We start from the raw sequence: 21,023 nt of genomic DNA on the forward strand, positions 1-21,023 counted from the left end.
TCTTCGCAACAATAAACACCGTTACAGATTCCGTCAGCCTTCAATAAACCATCATTGTTTGCTAATTTTAAACCTTAGACTAACACGAGAATCATATTGTTAGTTAACGGGAATTTATCCTTATCTATACTAATATAATAAACAGGAAAGATTTGTTTTTTTTTTATGGGACGAATAAACTTAAAAACTTCTTGAACAATTTCAAAAATTCCTTTGCCACTAGAATCTGTCACGAGTAATATAGGCTGCTATATATATATATTTTTTTTAAATTTTGCACGGACAAATTCGCGGGAAAAAACTAGTGTATCATATTAAAAAATTAATTTCATCAATAAACTTCGTATTACTAATACCGCGAATTTATGCTTTTTTATATTAAATAACTTACAAAGTAAATAAATCTTGAACTTCTTTTATTAAGATGGCGGAAAACGAAGGTCATAAATATATATCCAAGCGAAAGCCAATGCGATTATTTTTGTTGGCCCATTTAAAGGTCAGTGTCCGAGGGTTGTGGTACTCATTTAATAACCCTGTAACTTACCAAAGTCAGTAACTTAGAGTCGGAGTTGCCACAAGACGGTCGGGGCTTGAATCCCAATGTGCACCCAAAGGACATATTTAGTTTTATAATTTTACGTTGTTTTAAGAATTCGATATGTAATTTGAAGTAAATAGTGTAAATTGTATTTAAAAAAAGTTAGAAAAAAACGTAATGCTTAAGCATTATGCGACGCTCGGGCGACGAATTGTCGTATTATAAATAATTTTTTCCAAGGACTATAGAGGTATGTCAATTTTATCTATTAGTTATTTTATAATTTCATTCTTTATTTATAAGAGGATTTGGAATATTTATAAAACGTGGTCATTATTGGTCCATATGAGAGTTTTAAAAACTTTACCGAAGCCGATATGAACATGTTTGGATTGACAAATGTTTGATAATACGACCGGTTATCCTGAAGGATAGAAAAAATAATGTCGATGTTCAAGAAGTTTAGACAGCACGTGACCAAGTAATAATTTACTTTCATTCTTTTATTTTTGGGTATATACGTATTTTTTTATTTTTACGTCTGTGTTCTTTTTATTTGCAACAACTTGTAATATTTGTTTAGTATGCTTAGAAATAAAATCGTTTGCTTCCTTCTTAAAGAAAAAAACAAGTTAATAATATGTGTCTTTAAAAAAGTTTTATCTTTTTTTTAAGTGGACGATCGGTCGAATGCACTAATCCGATGCCATCCATACGGGTAGTGTCTTGAATTTTAAATTGAAAATAAATTCTTAAATAATTTATTTATGTTGATATTGTATTATTAAGGCTTGTTAAATCATAACAGTATGATTAAGCATCTAATATTATAGCAGTGATAAGGAAACCTAGATATAATTAGTGTATCGCAGAAGAAAATGGTCAGTTGTGAATCGGTAATAGAGGGCGCGGACGCGGGAACACCGACATCAATAAAAATTAATTTTTTAATCTATGACAATTAAAAAAACAAAAGCAAGACAATCGAAAACAGGTCAGTGTTTAGAAGTTAACATTTTTTAAAATATCAGTAATTAAAATTAATAATTTAGGAAATGGTAGGATATAATTATAATGAAAATTAAATATTTTTTATATATAAATATGTACTGAAAAAAATATATTTATTTTATCCCAAAGAGACATACGTAGCAGTGATATAAGACATATAGCAATCAATACGTGCAGTTTTATCCGTTATATTTAAAAAAATGCTAATAAAATCAAATGACTAAAGAGAAATTTAATAAGTTTACAGACAAGTAAAAATTAAAAACAATAGCAATGATTATAAATAATACATAAAAAATAAATACTTCTAAATATAGAATAATGATTTAAAAGTACGTTTTTTACTGATGAATGACGAAACAAGAGGAAAAGTTTAACAAAGAATACAATCGTTTACTTATAACGATAACTTTTTATTCCTCACAAAACATTCTATTTTGTAAAACAAAATCAATTCTCACTTAACTATTTATAGTTTACAATCGTACTTTTTTCACGAAATAAACTGAAATTATCTATTTCTTTTAACGTATCTATTTTACTAATTCACACGACTACATAGAAAAAATGGCGGCCGCAGTCACGCGGCTAGCTAAATCAAATTTACTCTTACACATTCAGATCACATAACCTAACCTATTATACAATATTCTTGTAATTTATTTATTCAGAGCCCACGTGTTGGTCTTATCTTATGTTAATTTTTTTGAGTCAGGATTCATGGAACTAATGAAATCGACTTGAAAACAATCTTGTCGTTACTAATGCTATATTGTTAAATAATATTAATTTTATTTTAATAAAATAAACAAGATTTAAAAAATATTGATGAGTCACTGCAATAAAAGCTTCATTCGTGCTTGCGCGGGTTTGAAATGCGGGTCGCCATGCTCCGCAGATTAGAGCCTTTTACTCACCCGATAGTTTGGTCGGACGCTTAAACAGTATAAGCATGTTTGGAAGCAACAGCTAGTTAATTAATTATGTTGAAATAATAATGCTTAATAATAGAAATAATACCTTATTACTTTTATTTTTATTCGAATAAAACACCTGCCTTCCAATGCCATCAATGCATTAGACTTTTTTGGACTGCTTTTTATATCAACACAGGTTTGACCAGTTTTGAATACACAATAAAAAGTAAATTTGAAAATATTTATTGCTCGATACGTCTATAATTTATGATAAGAAAATGTCAACAACATTTACGTATAAAATGTCAATGCTTAATCTTACTTTTTATTTACCCAAAAACAGAGCTTTGATTATTACTATGCGCTTCCAGATTTTTAATATCAAAGTGACCGCTGCAAGATTTCATCATAAAAAAACTTTCAAAAAGGTTGAAAATACGTTGTCTATGGCAGAATTAGTCACAACGTTTCTTTTATATAAAAATACTAGCTGTCGAGCCGCGACTCCGTCCGTGCGGAATTAAAAAACTTAATTAGTAGCCTATGTTTTCCACAACATCCATCCATCTAAACATTCGCATTTATAATATTAGTAAGATCTAATTAGAATATTTTAACTGAGTTTATTGAGTGCGTTAAGCCTCAGCTTAACTTCGAACAAATATTTGTCACTGAATACAACGTAATTGCACTTGTTTTGATAAGTTCTCGAGACATCGGCCCCTTGCGGCTTGATTAGTGACATCTGAGCACTCAGCTATCACAGATAATGAACAAAATGAGTGTTTACGTACATTATTAGCGGAAAACCACTGTCTGCCTTACGGCTTAGTGAGGAAATACTTCATATTACTATGTCAAAGTAGTGTAAACTTTAACGTCTAAGTACTAGAAAACTAGAAGATATTACTAAAAAGACTAATTAAATTTTATATAGAACGAATTTTATAATTTGAATTGGTAAAAATATGTAATTATAATAATGAATCACTGACGTTATTTGCTGAGCTGTACATGAGGAGATGAGATCAAAACCAGAGACAAAATTAATTTTTTTTTAACTCGTTTATAGTTACAAATGTATAAACGGTCAATCTATTAATGGCAAAATAACTTACTTTGTATTGAAAATATCTATTAAATTATTAGAAAGAACCATCGTAATAAATTGATTATTTCAGTCGATCTGTATCGTCAAAACTTTAATCTAAAAGCTCGATCAAAAGATTATGAATTGTTGTTTAACTTAATTAATTTAATTGTTGCTGTTTAATTTAATTTAATCAACTGTGTTTAATTTTATAGGTAGACAAAATGAAGGCAAAGGGAAAATACGAGAACGAGGCTAAAGCCGAGCTGACTGTAACTCTCGATGAGGCTATGACACTAACAGGTTAGTTTTGATCATTTTTAAACTATTCGACATTCACATTAGGTACTGTAGTGGATACGGAATAGTTACTTACCATTCACAGACGATCCTAGCCGGTCCGTTCTTCATTCAATGAAAGCTTAAAAGCCTTACTTATTTAAAGAAAAAAGTGATATTTTTTAAGCGCCAACAGCCTAATAGTTGTGGTTACGAACATGCGGTCACGTGGCCGTGAGATCAAATCCCGATACCATGAACAATAGAACAAGCCTAAAACATAATTGGAATAGTACCAAAAATATGCTTAAATTTAATTCCAAATTTTTAGTCACTTCTCAAATTGACATTTTATTATTAGGTTAATGTAAACGCTACTTCAGTTATTGTACTCTACAAATATGGCGGCCGTGAGCTGCCTCATTAACAGATAAGATATAACATTCTTAAACATGATTTACGGCGTTTTATAAAAATTGTGTAAGATTTATTTTAATCTGTTTACATTGTCAATGTATAGTGTAATCATTTCTTAATAACAAAACATGTTATTTACTATTATTAAGTAGCTGTCGCCCGCGACTCCGTCCGCGCGTAATTAAAATAAAACTATTGGTCGCAGCGTAATAATATGTAAAGTGTGTACAAAAAAAGAATTTTCCAAATCGGACCAATAGTTGCTGAGATTAGCGCGTTTAAACAAACAAACTCTTCTTCTTATAATATTATAGTATAGATGTTACTTGAAATATTTTGATATTTATTATTGTTATTATTATTTCCATATACATTTATTTATCACATTTCTAATATAATACATTTCATATAAAAATATATATATACAAAACATATTATATTAAAAAGAGAACACCACCAGCTGCGGAATCCCATGACTCAAACAACCAGTGGTCAGGGCTGCAGAGACAGGAACCTTTTCACGATGCGCGCGGTTTCTACGATAACTGCCTTTTGTATCGGGCCCTTAATCCAACTGTTTAGCGAGAGCTTCTTGAGATGTTGGTCGAAGCTCTTCGCTATCAGTCCATTTACCGATACGACTATCGGAATAATGGTAGTCGATTTCATACGCCACATGGCGGTAACCTCGTGAGCCAAATCTAGGTATTTTAACACTTTTTCCTTTTCAGCTTTCACGAGATTCTCGTCATGTGGAATAGTGACATCGACTAACATTACACAACTCTCAGACCGGTCTATTATTACTATATCGGGCCTATTGGCAGCAATAGTCCTATCCGTAATAATAGATCGATCCCAGTAGAGCGTGATATCGCTATTTTCCAGAACGGGTGAAGGTTGGTACTGGTAATACGGTACCTCAGCATCCACAAAGGCATATTTAAGGGCAAGTTGCTGGTGGATGATCTTGGCCACTTGGTTGTGCCTATGCAAGTATGCACCGTCCGCAAGCCGAGAACAGCCGGAAACGATATGCCTAATGGACTCACCGGGATTATTGTTATTATTATTAGATATTTAGGTCTAATTCTGGTTAATAAAGGTTTCGAATTCCGTAAAACTTGTATCATAAAACAGTGTTATTTTTTCAAACAGGAAAGTATGGCAATATATGTTTATTATAAAAGTGAACGTATATAATGGATTAATAAAAAATCTGGCCAAGTGCGAGTCAGACTCGCGTACCGAGTGTTCCGTACAAAACTGTAGGTTGTGTTGTTCTAGAAGCTTGATATTTTAGACCCGAGTATTTTATAAAAACTTCAGCTTGATACGCCTACGCGTTCCTGAGAAAAACGGTCTTGACAGATAGACGGACAACAAAGTGATGCTATAAGGTTTGCATATTTTCATTACGAGGTACGGAACCCTAAAAAATTATGAAAGTTCATTATGATATATGTCAGACGGGTGATAGTGTGTCGACCAACCTAAAGCTTAACGAATGATCCGATTTTTCGAGTTATTCGATTTGTACTCTTCTCTTGACCGTGGTAGAGTCTAACATTTAAAAAAAAAGTCTTTGTCATTCTCATTAACTTGATAGAATAAAGGTCAATTTAATATTAACTCGTAATTTCAATTCTATATAATATATATATATATATATATATATATATATATATATATATATATATATATATATATATATATATATATATATTATAGAATTTGAATACGCAATTTTAGCAAAATTATCGATTAAAGTGACTTCAAGGATAGCAAAGGGAAAAAAAGTATAGAATACCGTAGTATTAACGCAGTTGTCACCTCTACAACTCTGCCTACCATAATGCCCTACTAACCCATATTAGGATCTAACAATATGTAAGAAACATCCCAATTGCATATGTTATGAGTAATTAGCAATAATTAAGTCATTAGGTCGTCTTATCTTGCAGTACATAAGCCACCAGCTGCTATTTATCTACGCTGCGACTTATATATGTTTACATTTCACAGGTCAAACTTAATACTATATAATTACGATTTATTTTCTTAACACGTTTCAGTGAAACGGATTAAGCAAATTACATATTAATATATAACCAGTTTTGTAGAAAATTAGCAAAAAAAACGTGACTTTGCAGCTTTTTACCAAACTGATTTATGTGTAGGGTGGTTTCTTATCCATCATAAATAATGTAATGTTTTAAATAAAAATATGAGTGCCAATGATTGTGTTCCGTCAAAAATATCTGCAAAATGTACAGATTTCAACATAACGCATTTATTCATTTAATAACCCATGAATAATAAATAAAACGCGAGATGAAGTCAAGCTGTGTTATATTTAGGATTGTCTCTATATTACCGTATCATTAAAATAGACAAGACCATAAATTAACAACGTTCGGGAAATTCCCAAGAACAATATTTGTTGATTGAGTAAATGACGCTAATACATCGTATGATTGAGGTTATGTTGAGAAAATATTTACAAGAGATTATAATTACGTCAACTCTTTTAATTTTCATAATAACTAACATAGCATGGTTATATAACTACTGAAGGTAAATTTGTAATATGATTATATTATTTGGAACACATTTCTTGGGTCCCAGATATAATAGAAATAGGAAAATAAAAACAAAGTAAATTTTGTCATGAAAGTATGACTTCGATTAAAGGAGATTTGAAAGGATTAACATCTTTATTTTGGTATACAGTTACAGCTGTAGTAAATAATTTCTCCTTTACAGATAGCATTTGAATTTCGCGGTAATTTTGCTATGTTTTAAATAAATTGGTTCGATTAGTAGACCCGCACTAATACGGCTATCCTCAGTCCATAAATCCAAGCATGTATTTAAGGAACTTTCTATGACATCTTTATATTTGCGATTACTTTTAAGATAATGTGTAAAGTTCAGCGGTCATTTGACGAGTCTTTACAATCGTTAGTTGCAGGATTAAACTTGTTGCATAATGTTGGAGCAATCAGATGAATCCGACCTGACTCACGGATCGCTGACCTCTGCACATAGTATATGTTGATTATATGTTTATGTTCTATCTTACATAAATCGAACAAAGAGATTAAAACAGGTGTTCTAAAAACGTGACTACGACATGTGCTAAGGTTTCGATTCTGGGTAAATACTAAAGTATTATTAGGTGATTTTTTTATAAATATGGGATTCTTTCTGATTTCAAATAACGATCTTGTCTATAGTATGCACAAGTTTACTACCTTAGAAGGTCCCTGTGTCAGAGGCCAAGGCTCACTTTGGATTGATGCCTGACTCTAGTTTAGTTACTTATTGTTCAAAATTATTAAAAAAACCTGTCAATTAGTACTATTACATTGAATTATTTACTAGCTACCCTGTTTTAGACAATACATACCATATCCCAAAGTAAACAGATGTGTCCATAAACCAAAATATGAAAACATATGCAAAGATAGATCGTAATAGTGTAGAGTTGTTACGTTATTTATCCAGGTTTTGGTGTATACAACATATCGCACATGTTGCTGAGCGGGCTGATCCTGATGGGCGTGATCCTACAGAACTTGGCGCTAGGCTACGTACTGCCAGCCGCACAGTGTGACCTGCATCTCACGCTGCAGCAGCGGGGCTGGCTCGCTGCTATACCATTCTTAGGTAAATACGTTGACCAATTCGAGACGACAAGACGACGAGTAGGTCAGGTGATCACATCTAGACATACCATTTTTATCAAATGAAGAACCTACTTAAAGAAAAGGCACAAACTAAAGAGTTTTTCCTTCTGGATATAAGTATAAACACACACATTAGTAGGTACTAATCTGCGAACAATTTCAAAGATGTACATAGTCAAGTAATCCAGATTGGCTCAGCCTGTATAACTTAGACCTAGTCACTCCAATCTTACGATTGGCTAAACCATTTCTGTGGGGATGTACATAAATTGACGATACATGAATTACTCCGTAATTATGTATACTCTGTATTTTGCCAGCTGTAATCCTGACATCATACTTCTGGGGCTGGCTGGCAGACACGCGTGGACGGCGGCCTGTCATGCTCTTCTCTATGGCGGTCTCAGTAGTCATGTCCACACTAGCCAGCTTCGCTCCAGATATCATCTCTTTTGCTGTGCTTGAATTTCTTTCCGCCATTTTGTAAGTAATACTTAGATTTTAATTTAACTGAAGATATCGCTGCCATTTACATTACTGCCATAGCCTCTTTATGCAACAGTTATGAACTGTGATTGTGTTAATTTTTATGGTTATATATCTAACATTTTGATGTCTTGTAGCATGTCAGGTTCGACCGCGGTGGTATACACGTACCTCGGGGAGTTCAACAACCTACGGCACAGAGACAAAATGGTCGCCTTCGGATCTTCCTTCGTCGGTATCGGCACTGTCGTCTTGCCAGGTAGATTAAACATTACATCTTTCTATAGTTCTGATACCCATAACCTTCTTAAATTTATGAAGTTTCTGTCTATTAATTTTTGATTTTTTTTAATAATTCCATTATACTATTCCTATTCCTGGTACTACTACTAACGGTTTGTCTACATATAAAATACTTAAACGATAAATGAACCTAAAAATAACTAAATGAATAATGAGCTAGTTCGAGAAATCTACTGCTTGAGTAACAAAACGAGTCTGGGTGCGAGTAAGTGTTTTTACATAAGCTTCTTTTTAACAAACTATGGGATGTCTATTCCAGGTATATCATGGCTGATACTTCCTCACGACTTCTCTCTACCGATTCCCTTCCTCGGCATCGCGTACCGTTCCTGGAGACTGCTGATTGTTGCCTGCGCGGTGCCCTACTTCATCAGCAGTATACTACTGTTCTTCGCGCCTGAGAGTCCCAAGTTCCTCTACTCCTCTGGCCAGTATGAGAAGTGTTTGAAAGTGCTGAGGAGTATCTATGCTGTGAATAAAAGGATGCCCGCTGATAATTATCCCGTAGGTATTGATAAACGAAAAACTTAGTATCCTTATTTGACAATCGACCGAACCCGTTTTCAATAGCGGATTAGAACTCACGTCTATCCATACGGATACCCGTACCCATAAGGCTGTCGACACTAAAATATCTTTCAAATATTGCAGGTAAAAGCTCTCATAACAGAATCACATATGGGTAAATGCGAGCCCGCGCCTGTGTCGGTGTTGTCGTCAATGCGAGACCAGACTGCGCCGCTGTTCCGTCCGCCGCTGCTGCCCTGGACCACGCTGGCTTGCTTCGTGCAGTTTGGAATATTTGCCACGTAAGGATCTTGGACAATAATATACTGTGGGCTATTTGCTACGTAAAATTTAATAATTTCAATATCATGAAATACTCCTGAAAAATTGTTCAATTGAAAATATAATTGTTACCAGTACGAACGGCTTCTACGTATGGTTTCCGACGATCCTGAACTCGTTAGCGAACCACGGCGCCACCGACATGAGGATCTGCGACATACTGGATGCCAGCAAGGTCTCCGTGCTTAACGAAACTGTGGTACATAGACTTTAATTTTATTTATTAATTCTCTGTCTACTATCGTAACTGTACTACCGATGTTGCCATTCTTTCTATTCTATTTAAAACAAGAGATAACAATAAAGTTCGTATACATGTGACATGTGACAGGACATTTTAATTGACAGTTACATTGTTTCTCCATCCATAGGTAATCTGTGACGATACAATGAACACATCAACATTCGAAAGGTCCATTTACATCGGCCTAGTATTCTGCTCCATGTATCTGATAGTTGGCTTCGTGGTGGACCTGGTAGGGAAGAAGATGATCCTCGTATCCGTGCTGTCCGTCACCGGATTGTGTGGCATCGGTGCTAACCTCGCGGCCAATCAGCATCTAGCAGTGGTTTTGTTCGCTATATTCCAAATGTCCGGAGCGTGCATTGGTCTTATGAATGCCGTCAACGTGGAATTATTTCCTACTAAATATAGGTTAGTAATCACAAAAATGGGAAAAGATTTTTCCTTGAACATCTAATCCGAAACGAAAGTTTTACTGGTTGCATGTCTTTGTCAAAGTGTCGTTTTTGGCGCCAATTAAAATTTTATTTGCTTTTCTTTCCAGAGCGATGGCAATCTGCCTGTCCATGATGATGGGTCGCGTGGGCTCCATGGTTGGCTCCAACTTGATCGGACTGTTCCTCGAGACAAACTGCGGAGCTAGTTTCTATCTATTTGGTGGCATTATTATTGGTAAGTCTCTATATCGTCACTATCGTATAATCGCGCTAAAGTATATTTTAATAATAATTTCTAAACACGTATTTTTCTTTTACAGTTTGCGCGGTTCTATGCCTAACACTACCGAACAAAAAGCGAGAAATTTCAGCAAAGAAACAGACAGAAGAACCAGCTCAGAACGAAACCCATGAACCGGTATGAACCGGTAATAACCGGATAAATGGTACCGAATTTAAAATAATACTCAAGTTTAAGACGACTGTAAGTGGTTTTGAGAAGATTGAAAATGAGTTCTTAATGCGAAATATGAATGAAGAAACCTCCTTAGACAAATACAGTACAATATAGTTCAATTAACCGTGAGTTTCTGAGACCAAAATCCCCATTTACATATCGATATCTCAAACATATCAAAGATAATGACAGGGATTACGATGTTTTAAACGGGGATATTAGTTTTAGAAACCCACGGTATGTAGTCCAATTATAGCACACAATTCATTCTGATTCATAGTACTAGGGTATTTACTTGTAAATAATAGTTATTATATAGAAATGTATTTTTAAGTCTGTTACTTAAGTTTCGATGTAATATTTTAACTTATTTATTAGCTGTATATAACATTAAAGAATTTACAATTGTGAATATGTTTATTCACTGTATACAAACACCTTGGATTAAAATTAAACTATAATAAACAGTTATAACAGGGGTTCAAGTCGAAGTTAAATGCAAATTTAGTGTAGTTAGTTTATGAACCTAAGTAGGTGACAGAGTGATTTTATGAAAATTTAAATAAACATGTAAACAGATGCCATATTCGCTAAACTGTCCGTAACAACATACAAATAGCCGACAATGTGTAGCTCTGCGCAGGAGGTATGCGCGGTAACATAACCTCAAAAATGAAAACCCCAACTCAACGTCTGAACGGGTGACTGAAAATCTGACTGAAATTGTGAAAGCTTTCCGCCCGCCCTTAGCAGCGGAAGTCGTAAGTTCTCGGTATCCGGGAAACCCAGGAAGAGGGCAGGAAAATTTCAGTATTGTGGGCGGTTTGACCAGGGTAGCAGGAAGGTAAGGAGGTTAGCGGTTACCACGTAGCAACGATGCGCCGCGCATGCGTAAATATTATATTGATTTTTCTTTCAATGTACAGATGTCATATAAAGAGGAGTAGGCATTCATACTAAGATTACAGTAATTTGAATAAGTCTCCAAAAAATTATAATACAATTATTAAACATCAAGCAAGAAAACTATAATTCTATCAAGAGGATATATAAGTACGATATAAACGGTAAGAGGTACATGATAAAGAATGTATCTCAAGTTAAATTAAAAATAAGTAGAGTTATTTTTTTTATCTTGCAATACCTTCTCCATTAAACTAACTTTCCACATTCTTGTATTTAATACGGAACGTAGTACGTTACTTGTGGAATTTTTCTACATCTGCTGTTTTCTGCTCTCCTAGTGGACGGCATGTCGTGAAAAGTTTTAGCGAGCTTTTCGGAGCTTTTTTAATGGAAAACTTTTCGTTCGCCCTTATTCTCGAGTTAGGTTTCGACCGTGCTTGCTCTAGTGGTTGTTCGAAATTTAACACATAATACAAAATACTTGTTTTTTCATAATTATCCAGTTTTTACATTTAAATTAAAGACATCATTAGGAAGCAAGTGCGAAGATTTCGCAATAAATTCATATGCTACTTTTAATCTACGTTGAAGAAGAGCAATCAATCAATATCATCTTACATCAATCTTCGTTTAACTGGCACAATACTTAAGTAAAAAGTTTTCCAAAGCCCTTTGTGCACTTATAAAGCTTTGAAGAGGGTATATGCAACCTTGGCATACTTTCTATAATGAAGATTTCAAGTATCAAGAAGAGCTATTGACAGAGCTTTAAAAATATCGGAATATTGAAAGACGAACAATTTCACCGCATACTTATCAGCTACACTGGTTTTGTTTGATAAGGTAAGAGAAATCGGTCTCGACATAAATGCATTTATAAATTGTGTGTAATAACATATTTCAAACCTGCAATAACTTATTTTAGATTAATATTTTTGCTTACAAAACGTACAAGCAAAAATTTACCGAAAAAGTCAGTGGTAAAATCGGTTAGTGTAAACGTAGCTTTACACGAATGACAGTGACAGTTGTCTCTGACAGCAGCAGCTGACAGACCTGTGCTTGACTTTGATTAATTTGTGTCATATTCTATTTCTCTTGCTCATTAACGATTTCTATCGAATGTCTTCCTGCGTTTGTAGCATATAATTTAGAAGTCATCGATCGAAAAAGTGAATTTTCAGAAGAAACACCCGCGTGTGATCTGTTGAATAAGGTGAGTTTGCGTCCATTTTTATAAAAATGCACATAAATAAATTATCACCATGTATTTGATGTTAGCAATGTCTAATATTTTGGTTAATAAGTCATTAAAATTATATCAATTGGCCTGGAAATACATACGGTTATGTACCACAATCCATATTTATATTACAAAGGTTGATTCGGTATGTAAATTTTACTTACAGCTTCATTTACATAAAATCTTTTTGAATTTTAAAATAATTAGTTGTGATCTAAAGGTCATTTTTGTCTCTACTGATGAGCTTGGAATCTAACCAAATTATTTCTATGATTTTTTTACATACTTTGGTTAATATCCACAGATAAAGTGTGTACTCATTAGTATTAACATAAGCAGCATTATAACAACAATTTTTGTTTATTTTCCTCTTCCACATCTAAATGTGTATTTATTCTCGTCTTCTTAAACATTAGAGAGTAGTACATTAGTTTATTAAAAAGTAGAAATTTACTTTGAATAATAAGTTAATTGTTTACTGTGTGTTTATTAACATACCTTAAAATGTTAATTATACACATATTGTATTACAATACCCAAAAAAACATTAATGAATAAGCCTACCTGGCTTCAGGAAACCATACAAAACAAGTGTACGGAGTTTAGAGTATTTAGTTACACATTACGCAAATCCTATTACATAGGCGTGTCTGATTCTTTATTCTATGAGTATATTTTGAAAAGGTTGGTTATGTTTTGTGATTTAGTTTTAAAATATAAAAAGGGTGAAAATAGAAGTGAAATTAGTGTACTTCTAATCTATTGGAATTAGATGAAATTATATGCGTCCCGGAGGCCTAATTTAGTCATCTTTCCCTTCCCACCCTTTTTCTTATAAGGAAAGGATGGGAAGTGGAAGTGGACTTTCCAGATGAGAGGATGCATGGGAAGGAAAAATATTTTCTTTCCGTGCATCCTCTCCTCCGTCGATTAAAGGGAGGCAACGCTTATGCAATTGCGTATGTCTATGGGCAACGGTCACTTCGCTATTTCAACGATTTCAGGTGGCCGCTCTCTCGTTTGCCACCTTATGATATAAAAAAAAATATATGGCAAAGGTGACTTAGTTTGTATATTGTTATGTACTTCAAAGTTCATAAAAAATAGTTACTTTAAACAGTTCTTTTATATAATGATTTGATGTATAATATAGTAGGTGTTGTACATATCATAATAAGTTTATATAAGAGTGAAATTCTATTATAAGAAATGCAGTAGACTCTTGTAACCAAGTTATATATGAACTAAAGTCTTTGTCCATTGCCCGGAACCCCAAATAACCCTCATAAGAAACTCGGGGTCCCTTAGACTCTTGTATATCCAGGTTCGAATGTGAATATTAAAAACTCTAATGAGACTACATTCAGACAGATGAGAGAGAATTTTATGTATATTAAAAGCAATAACAATAATAGAAAACTCAAATGATACTATAAAAAATATTTGCATTGTTGTGCCGCTTTTGTTCAGTTTCTAAAAGTTAGATCATCATTATCTTTTGCTTCGTTTTTTTTTATAGAAAAACAAAATCAAAATGGTTCAATGAACACGAAAATAGCATTAGTATAAATATTCTTCTGAACCATTAAACCAAAGGGTGTCCAATTATTCTATCGGAAAAAAGTTGTTAATCTCTTTTAGTTTTCTACATACACATTTCGACAAATAGACAAAAAAATATATTATACTTTGTGTTACTACTGTATTCATGTTATCTTATATATTTTCCGTATACAAAACCGATCAGATTTAATTTTTTAGTATAAATACTTTAAAAAATGATTTTGAAAAAAAATTAACACTTTTTTCCTGATTGTACTTATGTTAAACAATTGACATTATACAGAATGTTACATTTTTCATCGGTTTCACTTGGACATCTTTACCCCCAAGGGGGGACTAGTACTGGGGTAAAAGCCTGGGCTGGATAAAAATCGAGAAATTAAAACTCGAAGGTAACTAATACACTATTTCGATTACTCCTACATATAAGGGCCGAACTGTCGCTTAAGCCTTCTATGATATTAATACAACCGAACATTTTTTTTTGCTAGATTGAAAAATAAATTTCTAAGTAGACATATGAACATAAATTGGTGATGTATACAGCCGAATGCTTGTATATAATGGAGTTCACACATTAGGTAAGGTTTATGAAGGTTCGATCTGTGTATTTAGCTATAAAATTTGCCGACCTTTTGTTCGGCGCCGGAATAGACATAAAACTTGGCTGACAATTTATAGCTGTCGATTTCATTAACATGGATCGTAAGAAACTTTATGACAATATTTTATTGTACTTGGAACTACGTAAAAGCATTAATATTTTGTCTAAAATGTAATAAGGTCTGTTTACTCGTGGGTTTCTGAGACAATAATCTTCGTATAAAACATAGTTTTATCTCTATTTTGTCTAGGTAATGACAGAGTTGAAGTTCAGTGATTCTTGTCTCGAAAACCAACGTTAAATCGAGTAAAACACATCGAAGGACTGGTAATATTCAGACGCAATAACCGATATTGTTTTTATTCTCCGGAAACTGCAGTTTCAGTCAATGATACCTCGTTGTACCAGTTGTCGTATACGATTTTTCCGCTTATGTATTTATATAGCCAGCATAAAAATTATGATATTATTATTTTTATGTCAGGAATATATAAAATGCTCAATAAAATGTTAATTTCCTTGAAAAAGTACTTTGATTTACCATTACGAAAGTATAAAGTTATGTAATCCCTCTTCCCAGATAAAAGGAGCCTTCGCGTGCGACCATGGCGAGCGGGTCGTGGGAGGAGTTCTTTGCGGTGCACCTCCCTCCCACTGACTTTGAGGACAATCGTTCCCTCCTCAAGGAGTTCTGCGAACGACATGATAAGCATGGCAACAGGATTGCACTCGTCACGGTAATTGTCGGATCATTAAAAAAAGACTTCTTACATGCCTGCAGCACACGTTCTATAACCGTCATCCTTTCAATTATCTTTTGTCTCTTTCTGTTAGCTCTGTCTCGTTTCAATTTGCATTTTTAAATCGTGTAAGCCTGTAGGATTGTTGCATGTCACATTAATTGTTTATTTGCGTGTCAACTTATATAAGACTTCTGATTGTTATGTTGTAATTGAATCATTATTGGATTTATCACCTTCACAGTTTTTGCTTTTTAATAAAAAAAAAGTTTAATTCACTACTTCAGTAAAAATGTATTTGTAAAAATTACGACTCTTGTTAAAGTTTAATAGATTAAAGAGTAACAAAAGTTTTTGTTTATTTTTTATCAGTCTGGCGGCACAACAGTACCTCTGGAGCACAACACTGTCCGATTTGTGGACAACTTTAGCGCGGGCACTAGAGGCTCGGCCTCCGCGGAGTATTTCCTGGAGCATGGCTACGCGGTCATCTTCATGCATCGCCAGAAGACGCTTGAGCCATACACGAGGCACTTTAGCGGACAGAAGCTGCTAGATATGCTGGAACTTAACGAACGAGGGCCGAACACCACTATTACTGGTAAGAATCGGATTAGTAAGTTTACTGCTAGCTTTAGTAAGTAATAACTTAGATAGAAATTGACTTTACTATAATAATATGTCGCTGTACATTGTTTGAATAAAATCTTAACGAATTCAAATTAACATTTGAATGAATCTGAGTGAAGGACTCGTAGTTTGAGTATGTCATTTATCTTTTAGTTATATATAGGCAGCATTTTTACCTTGATCTAGTTTTATGACGTTGTTATTATCTTTCAAATCAAATCTAGATAAGACAAACAATAGAACGTACTTTATAAATCACATATCTATTGTTTCCTTGATAAATAAGTCTCTTTATAGGGGGCGGGGGGGGGTCAAGGTATCTCTACGCTACAGGACTGTATATGTTTGAAAAGTCCCCGGCAAATCAAAAAGTGAAGGCCATTGGACTTGCTTTTTTATTACCCGATTTATAAACACGGCAAATTTTTTTATCCCATTGATAAAGATGATAATATTTTTCGCGCGTATCTAAGTTTGTTTTTATGCATATAAATTCTATTGCGATGGCCTTTAGCCTAAACTTCTGAAATAATTTTGACATTTTTGCTTAATCTATTAGATCCTCAGTTAGTCTGGGTTTTTAAATGAAGTTTAGTTTATTAACATGTTGAAACGTGTGCTGTTGTTGCGTTTGCTCAGTGAAGCCTGACAGCGTGGACGTGCTGGCGCCAGTGCTGGCACGCTACAAGGCGGCGCACGCGGCGGGCGCGCTGCTGCACGTCGCCTTCACCACGGTGTCGGAGTACTTCTGGCTGCTGCGCGCCGCCTGCGAGTGCCTGGCGCGTCTCGGCCCCCGCGCCCTGCTCTACCTCGCTGCCGCTGTCTCTGACTTCTATATACCTAAGGATAGAGTGGTCAGTCATACTAAGTTTTATACTACCTACCTTTTAAACTAACTGAGAGTTATTACAAAAAAAATATTTGTCTCTAAATTACTCTTAATTAGCTTTAATTTTACTAACCTTTAAATTGTGATGTCATTTTTGGTTCAAATAGATAGGAGACAGCCCTGTTCTTCGATACTTGGCCCTGTAACCTCTTATCTACCTACTAATTAGTAGTAGTACTTTTGCATGGAACCTAGTTCAATAGAATGAACAGTTCTTTTTTCTACACCACAATCTATCATATTTTCTACATGTTGTCCCCAGCCGACACACAAGATGCAGTCGGAGAGCGGCGCTCCAGTGATCCAGCTGCAGCTGGTGCCCAAGATGCTGGCGCCGCTGGTCAGCCTGTGGGTACCCAGCGCCTACGTGGTCTCCTTCAAGCTGGAGACCGACGAGAACCTCCTCGTGCCGAAGGCGCGCTCCGCACTAGAGAAGTACAAGCATAAGGTAATTTCAAACGAAACCATGGACAACAACAAGTAGTACTTGGTAGATAAATAATTGTTGCATGCGACTCTCTCCGCGCGAATATTAAAAAAAAATGGTAAACTATGTGTTCTTCCAGACTATGTTCTACATCTATGCCAAATTTCAGCAAGTTCCACGCAGCGGTTCCGGAGATACCGTCTAATAAACATCCATCCATCCATTCATACAGTCAAACTACGAAACTTTCGTATTTATAATATTAGTATGGTATTTTGTATCTGTGTATCATGATTTAGTTTTTCATTGATACACTTATTGATGTTTGTTCAGATGGTGGTAGCGAACCTCCTGCAGACGCGGCACCACCGCGTGGTGCTGGTGAAACCGGACGCCAGCCAGGAGATCCTCCTCACCAGGGAAGACGTACACGCAGGTATGACCCACTTCACTTTTACCAATTAATTTTTGTTAAGTGCACAACTGAACTGAGAAATCTACACTAAGCGACTGTTTTAGTAACTGGGAAGAAGCCGGTTAGATGTTATTTTAAGGCAATTCCTACTTTTAGCAATTCATTTTAACTTGTTATTTCAGTCAAATATTTCTATAGTCATTTGATATGTCATCCGTCATTTTGTAAAGGCGGCCATCTTGGATTTTAGATAGTGTACTTTCATTTGATGCCCATGTTGGGGGGGTTTTAAAAAAATATGTCATGTCATCCATGGTAATAGGTATTGAGAAAAAATATTAAATAGAAACATAATTTAAAAGTATGCAATATGTGCCTTAACCTTCAAAAAAAAAACAATAAAAAAAATATGTTGTATGACATCAATATGTACCTTTGCCTTTTTATGAAATTAAAAAAAAAAACCAGGTGTGGACATCGAGGCGTCGATAGTGAATGAGATAGTGCGTCTGCACACGGCGCACCTTGGCGGGCCGAGCGCCCCGGCCGCGCGCTGAGTGTCGCGCGGCCGCCTGCACCGCCTCTACCTCACCGACTAGGCGGCCGCCATATTGCACCGTAATACCATCAAATACGGTTCATATTCCATTGCGTACACACGCGCGGACAACTTTCAACCTTATTGCCTACGCGATACAGTTTATTTTGTTCTGTGTTGTTGGTGTTCTAGTTATTTTAATAAGTTTGCTATTGGGTATATATTTGAGTGAACTTAAGTGTTATATTCATCCGATTTTAAGCATTTGGTGTTGCATTCACGCGAAGGATTATCAACCTTATTTCGTGCGAAATACAGTCTATTTTATTGGTGTTGTAATTAGACTTTAATATTTGCTTGGGTTGGTATTTTAGTATAATTTATACGTGTTATGATACACTCGATTTTAAGCCTAATATGTACGAAATACAGTCTATTTTTGTTAGTGTTGAATTGTAGTTCTTATGCTCATGGTTATTAGGATCAATTTTGGACTACACGGCATTTTTTTTTTTAGTTCGAGTTTACTTCAACTAAAAAGAGTGGTGATAGTCCATTTTTGCGTTGGTTTTAGCTTTTAAGTGCACAGTGATAATCAAATTTAAACTTTATTGAGTTGTTTTGGGGTTTATTTTTGAATGAAATAACGTTAGTTTTTAAGTGTAGATTTATTTTAGTAATTTTCAACTTTATTCTGTACAAAATTGGGTCTACTTTTGATTGTACTCTTTTGAGTTGCATATTTTATAGATTTATCGTGTTTTTTATTGTTAAAATTTTCCAAATCGTGGATTATTATTCTAGGTGTTGTGGTATATCGGAATTAGAATACGACTTTTTACAATTGTATTCAAATGGATGTCTTATTGCATTGTTTTAAGGTTTAATATTAGTTGCACTTTAGTTGCATTTCGAATATTGTAGTAATGGGTGTTATTCAATTTTGTATTTTAACTCTTGTGAGATAGTGTTTATTTCTGCGTGGTTTTATTATTGTGAGAGTTTTTTTAGATATTAAGTATAGTTTTAATATGCGTTTACACTAAATTGGTAAAATTTTCGCTTATTATTTTATAATAAAAATTATATCATTGCTAAAGAAATTGTGACATATTCTACTTTAGTGTTGCCAGAAATTAATCACAGCATGATTTATTTAAAAAAAAAGTAGTTGGCTTTAAAAACTATAAATATTCAGTAAAAATATACAAAAAGAACAACAATAATTACGTATGTATTTATATTTTTATTTTACGAATTTAGTGGAAACGTACCTTAAGCAACTTAAAGTTTTAAACATATTTTCCTTCATATTAATGTGATTTGTTTGCAAGCGATTGTCGTATTTAAGTGAATAGTGTTTAGCTACATTTTCCCTTGTATTTGTGGGTGTTTGACTGATACTATCTTTGTAACGTGTATTGCCCTCTACGTGCCCCATAGATTTATTTATAAGTAGATTTTATATGTCTATATTAATGTTGAATAAAATATATCAATATTGTATCATTGTTATATGTATATTAGCGTGTATTTTTCTCAATCGAAATACTAATTATGTAATTATTTAAAATTTCTATAAACTAAATACGAAAATGGCAACATTTTTCCCGCTGTCGGTACCGACTATTTTTGAGCCTATTGGTATTCAGATACAGTGGTTCTGGCAACACTAGAAATAATCTCAGTCCACGTGTATGTAGCCGTTTTTGTATTTATTTTATAGTAATTGTGTATTTTAGAATTTTATCAATATTTATGTTAGAAATCTAAATTTTTTATTTATAAGGTGGTGTATTAAATGTCTCTCAGTATTTATAAATAATAGTTACATATCATATAACGAGATATTTTCATTTAATACAGATATCACAGATTATATTTGAGCTGTCACCTTTGACAGGTGTCATTTGTCATGTGAATGTCAACATTTCATATCTGACAGATGAATAAAAGATTCTGTGTTACAAATAATTTTGTTTTATTTTGATCCCGCAAATTATTATATTTATTTTAACAGTGGTAGAGGCCGCTTTAACATCTTCGCACGAATCGGCCCGGCTCGTCCGATGAAATACCACGCCCACACAGAAGACAGGCGTCAAGTGGAAGCAATTCCGCGTACAGTCTGATGAGTGTGCGTCCCGAAGGCCTAATTTAGTCCTCTTTCCCTTCCCAGCCTTTTCTTATAAGGAAAGGATGGGAAGAGGAAGTAGACTTTCCGTATGAGAGGATGCATGGAAAGGGGAGATATTTTCTTTCTGTGCATCCTCTCCTCCGTCGATTAAAGATAGGCAACGCATATGCAATTTCATATGTCTATGGGCAACGGTCACTTCGCTATT

The 21,023-nt window shown here is 34.2% G+C and overlaps 2 protein-coding genes across 2 annotated transcripts; both read left to right on the top strand.

Moving 5' to 3' along the window:
• The first annotated feature begins 1,259 nt into the window (after positions 1-1,259).
• LOC106117881 (synaptic vesicle glycoprotein 2C) lies at positions 1,260-10,691 on the top strand. The gene is made up of 11 exons (XM_013312386.1): positions 1,260-1,535; positions 3,775-3,862; positions 7,766-7,927; positions 8,268-8,430; positions 8,571-8,692; positions 8,996-9,240; positions 9,388-9,545; positions 9,661-9,784; positions 9,957-10,240; positions 10,374-10,501; positions 10,587-10,691. Exons 2-11 carry the CDS (start codon positions 3,784-3,786, stop codon positions 10,688-10,690), a joined length of 1,569 nt encoding a protein of 522 aa, XP_013167840.1. The 5' UTR covers positions 1,260-1,535; positions 3,775-3,783; the 3' UTR covers position 10,691.
• A 1,981-nt stretch (positions 10,692-12,672) lies between these two features.
• Positions 12,673-20,643, top strand: Ppcs (phosphopantothenoylcysteine synthetase). The gene is made up of 7 exons (XM_013312410.1): positions 12,673-12,845; positions 15,620-15,776; positions 16,152-16,380; positions 17,049-17,263; positions 17,561-17,746; positions 18,059-18,161; positions 18,609-20,643. Exons 2-7 carry the CDS (start codon positions 15,645-15,647, stop codon positions 18,695-18,697), a joined length of 954 nt encoding a protein of 317 aa, XP_013167864.1. The 5' UTR covers positions 12,673-12,845; positions 15,620-15,644; the 3' UTR covers positions 18,698-20,643.
• Positions 20,644-21,023: the final 380 nt, after the last annotated feature.

The sequence above is a fragment of the Papilio xuthus genome, unplaced genomic scaffold, assembly GCF_000836235.2.
Source record: "Papilio xuthus unplaced genomic scaffold, Pxut_1.1 DF829567.1, whole genome shotgun sequence".
Taxonomy (NCBI): Eukaryota; Metazoa; Arthropoda; class Insecta; order Lepidoptera; family Papilionidae; genus Papilio; species Papilio xuthus.

Excerpts from the sequence above, each read along its gene's own strand:
- LOC106117881 (XM_013312386.1), top strand. The coding sequence starts at position 3,784 with ATGAAGGCAAAGGGAAAATACGAGAACGAGGCTAAAGCCGAGCTGACT. Across the intron at positions 3,863-7,765 it reads TGAGGCTATGACACTAACAG|GTTTTGGTGTATACAACATA; the intron begins GTTAGTTTTGAT and ends TTATTTATCCAG. Across the intron at positions 10,502-10,586 it reads ATTTGGTGGCATTATTATTG|TTTGCGCGGTTCTATGCCTA; the intron begins GTAAGTCTCTAT and ends TTTCTTTTACAG.
- Ppcs (XM_013312410.1), top strand. The coding sequence starts at position 15,645 with ATGGCGAGCGGGTCGTGGGAGGAGTTCTTTGCGGTGCACCTCCCTCCC. Across the intron at positions 15,777-16,151 it reads ACAGGATTGCACTCGTCACG|TCTGGCGGCACAACAGTACC; the intron begins GTAATTGTCGGA and ends ATTTTTTATCAG. Across the intron at positions 16,381-17,048 it reads GCCGAACACCACTATTACTG|TGAAGCCTGACAGCGTGGAC; the intron begins GTAAGAATCGGA and ends GCGTTTGCTCAG.